General features: G+C 40.1%; 1 protein-coding gene across 1 annotated transcript; it reads left to right on the top strand.

Moving 5' to 3' along the window:
• Window positions 1-5,625: 5,625 nt before the first annotated feature.
• LOC120930596 (extracellular calcium-sensing receptor-like) lies at window positions 5,626-14,487 on the top strand. The gene is made up of 3 exons (XM_040341771.1): window positions 5,626-5,724; window positions 11,844-12,032; window positions 13,642-14,487. Exons 1-3 carry the CDS (start codon window positions 5,626-5,628, stop codon window positions 14,485-14,487), a joined length of 1,134 nt encoding a protein of 377 aa, XP_040197705.1.
• Window positions 14,488-15,505: the final 1,018 nt, after the last annotated feature.

The following is a 15,505-nucleotide window of genomic DNA, read 5'->3' on the forward strand; positions in this document are numbered from 1 at the left end:
TGTTTGGGGGGTCCCAGCAACTACCCCTACGCTATTACCTCACCCTGTTTCCCTGTATCACTTTGGATGATAGCACTACTTTATGCCTAGGTTTAGGCCCTGTTATTGGAGGGTATACTCAAAAAATTCTCTGAAACAAAAAGTTGCTGGATTATCATTAAAGCATTTGTTACACCAACATTTCATATTCCTGATATGTGCCTGCTGTACCATGTACTTGTATGATAACGTGTCCTGTTCTCTTTGTATTGCTTCCTTTGTGTGAAATCTCTGGTGTTCCTGCCAGTCACTCTGCTTTCCTATTAATAACTGACCACACTAAGCAGGAGAGCACACCGTGGTTAGTTCTCTAGCTGTGCCGGGAACTCAGTGTACTCTCCTACAATGATCAGGGGGCCCTGCTCATTAGAGCTTACAATCAAAGAGGTAGGGCCAAGTGATACAAAAGGTAATAGCTGTGGGACAGGCTTCTCTGAAGAGGAGGGTTTTCAGTAATCGCTTAAAAGTAGATAGACTAGGAGATAGTCGGACAGATTGGGGTAGGGAGTTCCAGAGGATGGGAGAGACTCTGGAGAAGTAAAAAAAGTGAGCATGGGAGGAGGTGACAAGGAATTATTATTACTGGACCTTTGCTCCTTTTAAAAAATATATATATATATATTTGTATGAATGTTGTGCCAGAATGTTTGGTATTGCAGTGGTATCATCTATTTTGTATGAGGGGCTCAAGATGATGAAGGATGAGGCCTCTCTTGCAACCCCAGTCCAAGCACTCCAGGTTGCAGGTCATAGGCCAGGGTAGACAGTAGGTGAACAGTAAGTTGTCGAATGAGAAAAACAGACAGGGGTCACCCAGAGAATTCTACTTTTGGGTGCTTCAGTATGAGTTTATATGTTTGCCTATACTAGCTCTTGCACATGGACCAGTTCATTCTTTAATCAAATTGGCTATAAAATAGTTTAAAGTCAACTTTTCCGTGGATTTTGGTCTGAAGGGCGTTGGCTGTGAACTTGTTCTGCATACAGACAGCACAATATTTTCAGCCAACATTCACAAAACCATGTGGTTTTTCAGCTCTTTACCGCCACCCTTTGGGCAACTTCTGCTATTGTTGCCTGATGTTTAGCATTGGTTCTGAGCATTCGTGTTTGTACATTGGATTTTAGTTGGACCAACTTGCATACACACGATCGTATAAACCACCGTAACAGATTTATTGCCCAACAGTTGGTAAGCATGAACAGCCAACTTTTGTTGTCGTTAATTCAGCCAACAATTGTCTGATGGAGCATACATACGATCGGATTATCCGACACTACATGTCCATCAGACAATTATTAGATATGTGCATTTCCGTTCGTACGAATGTTATTTTCGTACGAAAATGTTCATTTTCGTACCCGCAGAATAATGTGTACATACGAAAAAATTTAAGCACCAAAATACGAAAACTACGGGATTACGAATGAGTCGCATAACGAACAACCGCAAATACGAACGAACGATCCGACGAAAATACGACAAAACGAAAAGACTTGCATTCTGTATTTTGTTTGAATCCTTGTTCTGTTCGTATTTTGATTTTCAGTCGTATGTTCATATGACATCTAACAAAAGATTTTCATTCTGTATTTTGTTTGAATCCTTTTTCTGTTTGTATGTTCATATGACATCTTATAACAAAAGATTTGTATTCTGTATTCTGAATTCCTTTTTTCTGTTCGTAATTTGGTTTCAAAATACAGAATACAAATCTTTTGTTATAGATGTCATTTTCGTTTTTTTTGAATGGGCAGTGAGTGTAGTTGGTTAGTGAAGCAGCTTCTCTTTTGTGCTGAGTAGTACAGTAAAGCCAAATAAACTTTTCTGTGGATTTTCGTCTGAAGGGAGAGATCAGTTGGCCAGACTTTTGAACCTGGAACCCAAAAATAGTTTTCTGATGGAGTTTAAAAACGAACGAACGTTCGGTAAAACGATCGTTTTTATGTTTGTTGTTAAAAAAGTCTGACCAAGTGTATGGGGCTTAACAATAGTTAATATGGATGAGCCGCGTGTTGAAAGTGCCGCGAATCCCACAATATATTTACGAAAGTACAAAATGACGAAAATTCACGAAAATTATTGTCTAACAAGTAACGAACATGAATTAAACAGAATAACGAACCATCCCGCATGTACGAAAATAAAACGGTAACCAAAATACGAAACGATCGTAATACGAAAAAATCGTGTCGTACGAAAAACGAACGGGAACGAACAGGAAAACGGGCGTCTTACGAAAAACGAACGGGAACAAACGAATGTGTTTGTTTACTTTTTTAAATTAGAGCAGCTAGAAAACAGCGATAATAAATTATAATCACTTGCAGAATTGAGCGATAGCGATTTGTGGGGAAATTCGTCATAAAAAAATAAAAGTAATGACAGCGACAATTCTGCAACTGAGCACATTTCAGTGATTTTGAGTTGATTACATTATTGAATAATTGTTATTATAATTATATTATTATTTGTTATAATTATTTATAATTATTTATTATATTATAATTTATAATTTTGTTTTTAAAAAAATGTCATACCCGGGATGCCTACTATAGACTCTTGTTTGGACAGATTTAAGTGAATTATTCCTAAGAATTACAGGCCTACAGTATAAAACGCCAAATTTCCTTTGCAAAATAATTGTACTGCTTTTGGTACAAAATTCCAGACAGAATCATACCGCCAGGGAGGTTAAACTATATGGGAGGTGTTGCAGAGATAATATATTGGACAGGACCCCTGCAGATTTTTTAAGTTTGCCCACTTACAAAGAAATTAAGGGCCAGATTCACGTAGAGCGGCGCAAATTAAGTTACTCCAAACGTATGTCATTTAAGTTATGGCACCTTAATTTTGTGTCGTAAGTGCCGTATCCACAGCGCATTTGCGCCCAAATTTGCGCCAGCGTAACTTAAATCCCGAGGCGTAAGGCTGGGTTATTGCAAGTGGGAAGGAAGTGGGCGTGCTCCATTGTAATGAGACGTGACCCCATGCAAATGAAGGGCCGGCCGTACTGCGCATGCGCGCACAAATCTGCACTTCACTGGGCATGCTCAGAACTCGGCTTGGCGCAATCAGTGAGATAGGTAAAAGGCCAATCGTACTTAGTTTAAGAATCGCCATGTGTATAAATAGCCCCAGACAAACACACTTCCCTTGCAAAAGTGCATCCCTGTTTTCCCCTTCCTAAAGCAAGTTGCTTTTGCTCTGTCGTCTGTTGGTGTGTGTTGGTGAGTGTATTGTTAGATAAAAGATTTGGAGGAGTAGTAGATTGTAGTAGCTGTGTTTTTTTTCTGAGTGTTTTTTCTGTTTGTTTTTTCGGTGTTTGTCTTTGAATTTGTATTAGCTGTCTGCTTGTGTGGTTTGATTTTTGTGTGTGTCTGTTCTGTGAGTATTTGTGTGTGTTTGTTGTGTTTGTTTTTTGTGTTTGGTGCTGAGTGTTGGGTGTTATGGCACCGAAGCGCAGGAAGTTGAATTTTACTGTGAGAGAAAAGCAGATACTTGCTAGGGCTATCACCCGTTTCGGGCGTTATTTGCATGGCCCTGAGAGCCGGGACACCACCCCGGCCAGGAGGAAGGAGATTGTTCAGCGAATTACTGACGAGATCAATGCAATGAACATCTAAATGAATCAAAGAAGGATTGGGAGAAAGTGCTGTGGTCAGATGAGACCAAAATGTAGATATTTGGCAACGTAAAAAAATTCAAATTTCGACGCGGGAACAGCGGCCATACTTGACATTACTATTCCAATAGGGCCTAGCTCTAACTTTACGCGGCCTATCTCTTACGTTAACGGCGTAAAAAAGTACTCCGTCGGCCGGGCGTACGTTCGTGAATCGGCGTATCTCCTGATTTACATATTCTACGCCGAATGCAATGGAAGCACCACCTAGCGCCCATCCAAAATATTGCAATCTATATGTTTAAACATATCTCTGTTTAAGCATACGTTTAAACATAAGTCGGCGTAGATTCTGAGTTAGGTCGGCTTATCTACTGATCTACAAAATTTATTGTTGTCTTATTTTTTAATTAAAAAAAGTGAATTTTTTTCAAAAAAAGTGTGCTTGTAAGACCGCTACGCAAATACGGTGTGACAAAAAGTATTGCAATGACCGCCATTTTATTCTCTAGGGTGTTAGAAAAAAATATATATAATATTTGGGGGTTTTAAGTAATTTTAGTCTTGTAAACACCAAATCTGAAAAACACCTTCTGTCCTTAAAGCGGTAGTTCCCCCTCCAAAAAATGTTTACCCTTAGATTGATGCTCATTTTGTCTAGGGGAATCGGCTAGTTGTTTTAAAATCGACGCTGTACTTACCGTTGTAGAGAGCGATCTTCTCCGCCGCTTCCGGGTATGGTCTTCGGGTATGGGCGTTCCTTCTTGATTGACAGTCTTCCGACAGGCTTCCGACGGTCGCATCCATCGCGTCACGATTTTCCGAAAGTAGCCGAACGTCGGTGCGCAGGCGCCGTATAGAGCCGCACCTACGTTTGGCTTCTTTCGGCTACTCGTGACGCGATGGATGCGACCGTCGGAAGCCTGTCGGAAGACTGTCAATCAAGAAGGAACGCCCACTCCCGAAGACCCATACCCGGAAGCGGCAGAGAAGATCGCTCTCTACAACGGTAAGTACAGCGTCAATTTTAAAACAACTAGCCGATTCCCCTAGACAAAATGAGCATCAATCTAAGGGTAAACATTTTTTGGAGGGGGAACTACTGCTTTAAGTGGTTAAGACGTGTTTCAAACCTGCTATTTGAGACATTTGCGTATTTTTCATGTCCCTTTTGAAGCCACGTGAACAGGACCTTCTCATATTAGACCCAAAAATCAACAGAATCTGCTTACACTTTTCAATGGGATTTGCTTTGGGGTTTCATGAAATTCAAGCAGTATGTGACAGCATTCTCATGAATCAAACCCAGGCCTCAAAACAGCGATAATAAATTATAATCACTTGCAGAAATGTGCGATAACGATTTTTGGGGAAATTCGTCATAAAAAAATAAAAGTAATGACAGCGACAATTCTGCAACTGAGCAAATTTCTGTGATTTTGAGTTGATTACGTTATTGAATAATTTTTATTATAATTATATTATTATTTGTTATAATTATTTATAATTATTTATTATATTATAATTTATCATTTTGTTTTAAAAAAAATGTCATACCCGGGATGCCTACTAGACTCTTGTTTGGTCAGATTTAAGTGAGTTATTTCTAAAAATTACAGGCCTACAGTATAAAACGCCAAATTTCCATGCAAATAATGGTACCGCTTTTGGTATGTAATTCCTGACAGAATCATACCGCCAGGGAGGTTAACAATGTTTTTACATTATCCCATATTAATATTTTACACTATTATTACCATTGTATTTTATATGAATGTTGTGTCATTAGAGGGGAATACCACCATGGTGACAAGCTGAGCAAATCTCTGGACTCTTATACTAAATGCTCTCATTATGTTATTAAATATAATTGTTCCTATTGCCATTTCTGCTGAGGAAAGCAATTCTCTGAAGGTATTTTCATTTCTTCTTGCAGTATTAGTTCTCGCAATAGACAATGTCATTTCAGTTGGGACTTCAATTCCCATACCTTGAAAGACTGCTCCATATAAAAAGTGTTTCTCAAGAAGACAAAAGACAGCAGGACAGTGAGAAGGTAAGTCAACGTCTACTTCATGCATTGTGCAACATCACTATTTGTGGGAAGTATTACATCTTTTTTGAACCAGGTATTTTATGTGGGTTTTCTTCATCATGATGCTCACCAATAGATATGCAAATGGTATGACAACATGTCATACCAATAGACATACAATTTTTTGTTGATGGATCTGTGCCCCTTTAGAAAAAAGAATTTGTATCCATAAAGTGTTCATTCTAAAAGGACACCTATTCTCTAAGAAGTGGGTAGGGCATGGTTGACCACTCATTCTGAATAATTCTGCTCACTTGGCCATCATGTCAATCCATTGGTTTAGTGTTTTGCTGAGATAATGGCCCAGAACAAGTATACAGATCCATCTTGCTTCATAACATTCCAGGTTGGTGACTCAAAGTATTCAAGCCAGTAGGAGGTTTAGCAATAGCAGCCTATATGTTTCCCCCATTACACATTTCTTTAAAGGGTAATAATAATAATGATGGGCCAAATATATATATATATATATATATATATATATATATATATATATATATATATATATATATATATATATATATATATATATATACACTATGCTCTAATTCATAGCAAAGGTGTTCTATCGGGTTGAGGTCAGGTGCCAGTCAATTTCCTCCACCCCAAACTCGCTCATCCATGTCTTGCTTTGTACACTGGTCCAAATCATTTGGTGGAGCTGGGATTATGGTGTGGGGTTGTTTTTCAGGGGTTGGGCTTGGCCCCTTCGTTCCAGTGAAGGGAAATCTTAAGGCGTCAGCATATCAAGACATTTTGGACAATTGCATTCTCCCAACTTTGTGGGAACAGTTTGGGGACGGTCCCTTCCTGTTCCAACATGACTGCGTACCAGTGCACAAACAAGGTCCATAAAGACATGAATGAGCAAGTTTGAGGTGGAGGAACGTAACTGGCCAACACAAGTCCTGACTTCAACCCCATAGAATACCTTTGGGATGAATTAGAGTTGGGGCGATTTTACAGCGTTTTTACAGCGTTTTTACAGCATTTTCAATTCATTTCAATGGAGAGGGGCGTTTTTTGGAGCATTTTATGAGCGTTTTAATAGCGCTATTTTTACCTCGAAAACGCGGCAAAACGCACCAGTGTGAAAGGGCTCATAGACACACTCCTAAACCTTGTGGACAGCCTTCCCAGAAGAGTTGAAGCTGTTATAGCATCAAAGGGTGGGCCAACTCAATATTGAACCCTAAGGACTGAGACTGGGATGCCATTAAAGTTCATGTGTGTGTAAAGGCAGGTGTCCCAATACTTTTGGTAATATAGTATATATATATATATATATATATATATATATATACTGTGTATATATATACATATGTATATATTCCAAATGATAATGCAGCATTCAATGGGCTTCAATGGTGAACACTTCATGATATTGTTTATTTGTCAATTATTCATTTATCGTTTTGATGAGACACAAGCTCATCTTGCATGTCGTCTTACCCAGGCAGCATAATGCTCTGTCATGTCCTTTCTTGTCTCTAGCACTTGCCATTCGTGCCTGGGTTTGGCTTCACTTATGTCCATTTTATGTACTAATTTGTTGCTGTTTCTTGTGCTTTCTATTTGGACATTTACCAACCACCATTTTTTGTCTGAAACCTTGACAATTGCACTTGATGATATCTTCACATGTGGGTGGTAATGTTAATGATGGGGGGGTAGGGTATATATGGTCTTCTGTTTCACTTAATTGTTGCCCTAAAGAAGACAGGTTTGTGCCTTATTGAAAAGTCTAAATAATTCTTATCACTGAGTGTTTAACTTTCCTGGCCCACGAGTGCTGCCTTATCTTTTGAATTATACATAATGTATCTCTGTCGAATGTGATTTTCATCAAATTATTGGACTATTATTACTTTTTATGTTTGGATTGGACCCATCCTATGCTATTGTAATCAATAAATTGACTTATTTTTACACTTTTTGGTACTAAGTTTATATATGTTTGAGAGTGAGAGCCATGAGCGCTGATTTTAGAGCTTTTCTGTGTTCAACTAGTACTTCCGGGTATGATTTTTTCCTGCAGCTCTGGATTCTCCTACTTTCACTCTCCAAGGAGATATTGGTAACCTCCTGAAATATTAATCATTCTCATTGATACTACCATTTTTTAGCGCCAGTGTTCTCGTTATATTTTAATCAAATTAATTTGTACAAATACCTTTTCATCAGTGAGATAAACTCAAACTGAAAAGTCCTTTCTATTCTTATCTAAAAATAAAAAATGTATTTAATATCAAAATAGAAATTGATTACAGGATGCATATTGTAATATCGAATATAAAAAAAAGCCAAAAAGTAGAGATAATGTTTTTTTTAAAGTTCTTGTAAGGATGTGTATCTATATGTATGAATGTATGTGTGTCCTTCTTGTGTGTGAGCTGCCAAGTCTTTTATGATAGAAAGCCCCTATTACCCCCATTGAACATACAACTTGTAGTTCTCCTATATGGTGAAGCAGTAGTTGGCTTGGCTTCATAGCAAAACAATGTGCAGCTGTTGAAATGTAAGTCTAATGCCGCGTACACACAAACGGTTTTCCCGTTGGAAAAACCTTGGATGGTTTTTCCGACAAAATTCCGCTGAAGCTTGTCTTGCATACACACGGTCACACCGAATTCTGCCATTCAAGAACGCGGTGACGTACAACACTACAACGAGAAACCGAGAAAAATTAAGTTCAATGATTCCGAGCATGCGTCAAATCGATTCCGAGCATGTGTATTTTTTTGCGCGTTGGAATTCCATACAGATGAACAGTTTTTCCGCTAGGAATTTTTTCCGTCAGGAATATAGAGAACCTGCTCTCAAACTTTTTCTGGCGGAAATTCAGAAAGAAAAAGTCAGATGGAGCATACACACGGTCAGAATTCCGGTCCAAAAGCTCACATCTGACTTTTTCCGGCGGGAAAACCGATCGTGTGTACGCGGCATTCGTAAGGCTGTTAGCCTCTTTCTCTTGCGTCAGAGTTTGGAGGAAGGGAAAACTGTAATATATAATACATATATGGTATATATTGTAGGTATAGTTATACCAGAAAAGTTTATTTGTCATCTGAATGTAATACTATTACATATTCCAATACCTGTATGCATAATGTAATGTTCTTTCCTCTATTAATGTCTTAATCAAGAAATATTACAGTTGAAAAAAAACGTGATATATTTTTTTAACTCTTTAAATGTTCTACAGGAAATCTCTAACAATTTCAGATGGGAGGGGTTGCATATGTCTATGCCTAATGAATACCATCTGTTAAGCTTGTTTGAAGCTTTTAGACAGCAAGCACACTGTGTATATATATATATATATAAATATATATATATATATACAGTGCCTTGAAGAAGTATTCACACCCCTTGAAATGTTCCACATTTTGTCAAGTTACAACTAAAAACATGCAGGGACAGGGAAGCTGGTCAGAGTTGATGGGAAGATGGATGGAGCCAAATACAGGTCAATCTTAGAAGAAAACCTGTTATGCCGCGTACACACAATCGGTCAAACCGATGAAAACGGTCTGATGGACCGTTTTAATCGGACCAAACCAATCGTGTGTGGGCCCCATCGGTTATTTATCCATAGGTTAAAAAAAAGCAATCTTGTTTTAAATTTAACGATCGTTTGTAGGCACGTCCATCGGTTAAAAATCCAGGCATGTTTAGAATCAATAACTGATGGTGTGTAGGCACGACTGACCATCAGTCAGCTTCATCGGTTAACCGATGAAAACGGTCCATCAGACCGTTCTCATCGGTTTAACCGATCGTGTGTACACGGCATTAGAGTCTGCAAAAGACTTGAGACTGGGGCGAAGGTTCACCTTCCAGCAGGACAACGACCCTAAACATACAGCCAGAGCTACAATGGAATGGTTTGGATCAAAGCATATTCATGTGTTAGAATGGCCCAGTTAAAGTTCAGACCTAAATCCAATTGAGAATCTGTGGCAAGATTTGAAAATTGCTGTTCACAGACGCTCTCCATCCAATCTGACAGAGCTTGAGATATTTTGCAAAGAAGAATGGGCAAAAATGTCCCTCTCTAGATGTGCAAAGCTGGTAGAGACATCCCCAAATATTCTTGCAGCTGTAATTGCAGTGAACGGTGGCTCTACAAAGTATTGACTCAGGGGGGCGCTATATAAATGCACCCCCCACACTTTTCACATATTTATTTGTAAATTGGCAAAACCATTTATCATTTTCCTTCCACCTCACAATTATGTGCCACTTTGTTGGTCTATCACATAAAATCCCAATAAAATGTATTTTTGTATACGTTTTTGGTTGTAACATGACAAAATGTGGAACATTTCAAGGGGAATAAATACTTTTTTAAGGCACTGTGTGTATATATGACATTGGATTACCTGATGGGTTTTCTAGAGAGCAGGAGCTGTTTATCTTTAGATTGTCTCTCTAATTAAAAATCTGCTCAGAACTGTGCCTAATGGAGAAATAAGAGAACAAGGAGAGGGTTGGAGATACTCCTCTCATTATTCACTCGTCTATGTGATTTAACACTAAGCAGTTGATATAGAAGAAATATTGAATTCATTTTTTTTTTTATAAATGTCTTTTTTGTTCTAGGATTTGCATTTCACTATTTAGGAGCTGGAGGTTTCATTATCCATTCATGACCTGCTTTTGGGCACTGGATGATCCCCGGATACTTTATGAAAGATAATGTTTGGTCTCCTCCTTCTGCTGAGCCTTGTATCTATATCTGAGTGTTCTCTTAACAGCTGCAGACTATTCACTACGGAGCTCACAGGCATGTCACTAAATGGGGACATACTAATTGGGGTGGTGGTACCTGTTCATGTGAATAAAGTATATCCAAAGATCGATTATAAGGAACCGCCAGCTCCAGCCACATGCAAAACGTAAGAATTAATTAATCTTTTTTTATGTTTTGAATTTCATTGCATTACATTTCAAAATTTGGTAGATAGGGTATAGGGACACTCTCCAACCTTCTTTTCATGCCACAACAGTGCCGGTGCTTAGGGGATGTCTATTCAGGCACCCAGTGCTGTCAGTGTGTGATGAGGCTTGGAAGAGACTTAAAGTGGATGTAAACCCTCCATACACCCAGTGAAGTGAACAGCCTCAGATGATACACAGGGATGAACCAAATCTCCCTACATAAGTTTTACATGTATATATGCTGTCTTCACGTTTATATACTGTTTAGAAAGTTCAGATTGTGTTAGGAGATTTTCTCTTCTTGGTTAACACAGAGTGTGATGTCTGGGCATACAGCCAGAATAGCTAAAATTGCTGATTGGAGGAGGAGCTAGCTGCCATAACCCCCATAACCCCCGTGTCTACTTCTTCAGTGGGAGCCTGATTGCAGATAAAAGTGGTATCTGCAGCGGCATACTTACCTGCTCTGTGCATTGATTTTGCGCAGAGTAGCCCAGATCCTCTTCTTCTTGGATCCCCAGCGATGCTCCTCCCCCCGCTGAGTGCCCCGCCATAGCAAACCACTTGCTATGGGGGCAATTGTGCAGGCTCACTCCCGAGCTTGCATGGCCCCACCCCTGCATCCTCCTTACTGGCTGTGATTGACAGCAGCAGGAGCCAATGGTTCCCACTGCTGCCCCTCTGTCCAGTGAAGAAAGAGAAAGTGGAGAGAGGCTACTCTCGGCCACTGCGCTGGATCACGGTTGGGGTCAGGTAAGTATAAGGGGGGCTGGAGGGGGGTTGTGGAGCTGCGCACAGATTTTTTACCGTAATGCAGAGAATGCATTAAGGTAAAAAAAAAAAAAAAACTCCTTCTGGCTTTAGAACCACTATAATGATGTATTAAGGATTACAGAACTGCATTCATGTGTGTCTTCTGTATTTGCCTAGAACTCAGTATTAATAGTATAATAGGCACAACAGGTTATCTTAGATCAGTTTTTAAAGACAATAAATTTATGGGATGATGTGTTATCCTTTATCTTAAATTCAGTTTCAGGCTGGAGAATTACCAACGTGTCCAGGCTGTACATTTTGCAGTGGAGGAGATAAATAAAGATCCTCAATTATTGCCAAACATCTCTTTGGGATTTCAGATTTTTGACTCTTGCACTGTCCTGCAGAGGGCGATATCAGGAACACTGCAGCTGCTGAGTGGAAATGGCCAACCTCTGGTTAACTACCGCTGTAACCAAGACACCCATTTGGCTGCTGTCATTGGCCACTCCATCTCCACCTACACCATGCTGTTGGCTCATATTCTGGGGCTCTATCGGTACCCACAAGTAAGTGCAATTTTAATTTCCTTATCTGCACCAAAGAAGACCTAAATGTATCTCCAACACATCCTCTTCTGCATTATATAACCATCAAAACCATTGATATAGCTTGAAGCTTGGCTTGTAATATATTTAGCACTGTCCGTGGTAGGTGTTCTGGCTCAGGAAAGTCTGTACTGAGAGAATTATAAGAATTATAAGAGATGCCATTGGTGGTATTTTGGTGGTGTTTTTTCTAAAAGTTTTACTTATTTGGCGGTTTTTGACTTCATTCATTTCGTAGCCACTGACCCAAAACTAAAAACACAAATACAAGGAAGCTAAATTAGGCTAGGTTAACACCTGTGAGGGCGTGCGGGCAATGGTTTGTCAGGACATGAGAGCCAATTCATTTGAATGTGCCCACGACATGTAGGAAACCTCAGTTCCTAGTACAGGTGCATTTTCCAGTGTGGGCGGTGTGCCATTAGGAATAATGACACCTGCCCATGGGTCCCCTATTTCTCTGTGTGGGTGGTTGTGGCTGCCGGTATTTGTGCAGGTCCCGCAGCGGCACCCCCCACACAGATAGGAACCTAGATTTATTAAGGGCTCACTTAGATTTGTGGTTGGGGGCGTTAAAAACGGCACCCAAACTGATAAGAGGCATGGAGGAGCTCAGCTATGAGGAAAGATTAGAGGAACTGAATCTATTCCCTCTTGAGAAGAGGAGATTAAAGGGGATGTTGCTGCTTCTCCTTCTGTGAAGCTCTGCTCTACAGGGATTGCAATAGTGTCAGAATAGTAACTGCACCAACGTGGACACACGTGAAAGCAGGTGAGGCAGGATCCTCCAGGGCACAGAGTCTAAAAGCCAACTGCATTCACCAGGTGCTTCCTTTATGGTGGGCTGGGAACATGGTAATCAGGATAAAAGCCAGAGCAGGCAGCATACATGGATAACCAAGAAAAAGCCAGACATCAGAGCAGGCAGTGGACATGGATAACCAGGAAAAGGCCAGACTTCAGAGCAGGCAGTGGACATGGATAACCAGGAAAATGCCAGACATCAGAGCAGGCAGTGGACATGGATAACCGGGAAAAAGACAGACATCAGAGCAGGCAGCATACATGGATAACCAGGAAAAAGACAGACATCAGAGCAGGCAGTGGACATTGATAGCCAGGATCAAGATGGAAGTCAGGGCAGGCAGCAGATATGAATAGTCGGGAAACAAAGCCAGTGAGACGGTAAACAGGAAAGGTAATTAGGGGCTCAGCAGCCAGTTTGTGAAAGTATTGCGCAGGCAACAGATAGAAGCTGTGCTAAGTTTAAATACACCAGGCAGAGGAAGGTAGCCGCTCTGATTGGATAAAGCAATGATAGGAAATGGGCTATGGGCTGAGAGCCACTGATTGACTGTGATGGTGACAAAACAGAGTGCATTTTGTGACAGCCTAGGTAAAACGCGGTAGTGTGTGCAGCTGAGCACCATAGACATAAAAAATAAATACACTTGTGTAGTAATGATTTCAAAGCTGCATTAATTAATGTAATTTATATTTCCCTAGAGTTTACCTTCAATGTTTAATTAATGTCATTTCATGTCATTATGGTTAATGTATTTTACTACAGATCAGCCATTTCTCTACAAGTTCTCTTCTCAGCAATCGGATTCAGTTCCGTTCATTTTTTAGGACTGTACCCAGTGATGCCTTCCAGTCCCGAGGCTTAGCCCAGCTTGTGTTGCATTTTGGGTGGACCTGGATTGGTCTGGTAGCAACTGACAATGATTATGGACAACAAGGTATCCAAATGATCAAAAGGGATATCTCAAAAGCTGGCGGTTGTATGGCCTTCACAGAGAGCATTGCTATCAACCAGCCAGATAGAAACGCTCCACACATTGTTCAGGTGATCAAAGAATCGACGGCCACTGCAGTGGTCATCTTTTCTACGGACGTAGATCTGGTTTATGTTCTCGACGAGATGCTAAAGCAAAATGTAACAGGAAAAATCTGGATCGCTAGTGAGGCTTGGGCCACCTCTGCCTCCTTGTCTGTTCAGAAATACTCCAAGCTGCTTCATGGAACCATTGGCTTTGCTCTGCACAGTGGGAAAATGCCAGGATTTGGGGATTTCCTCAACAAGATCTATCCATCCATGTCTGTAGGAAAAGAATGGATAAAGTTATTCTGGGAGGAAGCATTCACCTGTAAGTTCTTGGACAAGGAAAATCAAACAACATCTTTGCCATCATCAGTAAAAGAATGCACAGGGGAGGAACGCCTAAGTAACATCCTAAATAGCTATAATGATATATCTGGTTTGAGAGTGACATACAATATCTACATTGCAGTTCATGTTGTAGCCAGAGCTCTTCAGGACTTAACCAGCTGCAGGCAAGGAAATGGACCATTTTTCAATGGAACATGTGCAGATATACAAAACTTTCAACCATGGCAGGTAATGTCATTCTGAAGCCCTTAGAAAATAAATGAATAGTAAATTCCACTTAACCTGAATTTGCGTCAGTGGGCAAATTGATTCAGTGATGAACTGGTAAAGAGGTCCTTTTGAAAGCAACCCCTAATTCTTGTTGACCTTCAGCCACCAAGTTAATAGGCTGATAGACTAGTTACACATACAGGTAAAACTTGAAAAATTAGAATATCGTGCAAAAGTTAATTTATTTCACTAATGGTAAAGGTGAAACTAATATATGAGATAGACACATTACATGCAAAGCAAGATAGTTCAAGTCGTGATGTGTCATAATTGTGATGATTATGGCTTACAGCTCATGAAAACCCCAAATCCACAATCTCAGAAAATTAGAATATTGTGAAAAAGGTACAATATTCTAGGCTCAAAGTGTCCCACTCTAATCAGCTAATTAAGCCATAACACCTGCAAAGGGTTCCTGAGCCTTTAAATGGTCACTCAGTCTGGTTCAGAAGGAATCACAATCATGGGAAAGACTGCTGACCTGACAGTGGTGCAGGAAACCATCATTGACACCCTCCATAAGGAGGGAAAGCCTCAAGAGGTAATTGCAAAAGAAGTAGAATTTTCCCAAAGTGCTGTATCAAAGCACATTAATAGAAAGTTATGTGGAAGGGAAAAGTGTGGAAGAAAAAGGTGCACAAGCAGCAGGGATGACTGCAGCCTGGAGAGGATTGTCAGGAAAAGGCCATTCAAAAATGTTGGGGACTTTCACAAGGAGTGGACTGAGGCTGGAGTCAGTGCATTGAGAGCCACCACACAGAGACGGATCCTGGACATGGGATTTAAATGTCGTATTCCTCTTGTCAAGCCTCCTGAACAACAAACAACGTCAGAAGCGTCTTACCTGGGCTAAAAAAAAAACACACCTGGTCTGTTGTCCGGTGGTCCAAAGTCCTCTTTTCTGATGAGAGCAAATTTTGTATCTCATTTGGAAACCAAGGACCCAGAGTATGGAAGAAGAATAGAGAGGCACACACTGCAAGATGCTTGA

This window comes from Rana temporaria, chromosome 3 (genome assembly GCF_905171775.1).
Source record: "Rana temporaria chromosome 3, aRanTem1.1, whole genome shotgun sequence".
Classification (NCBI taxonomy): domain Eukaryota; kingdom Metazoa; phylum Chordata; class Amphibia; order Anura; family Ranidae; genus Rana; species Rana temporaria.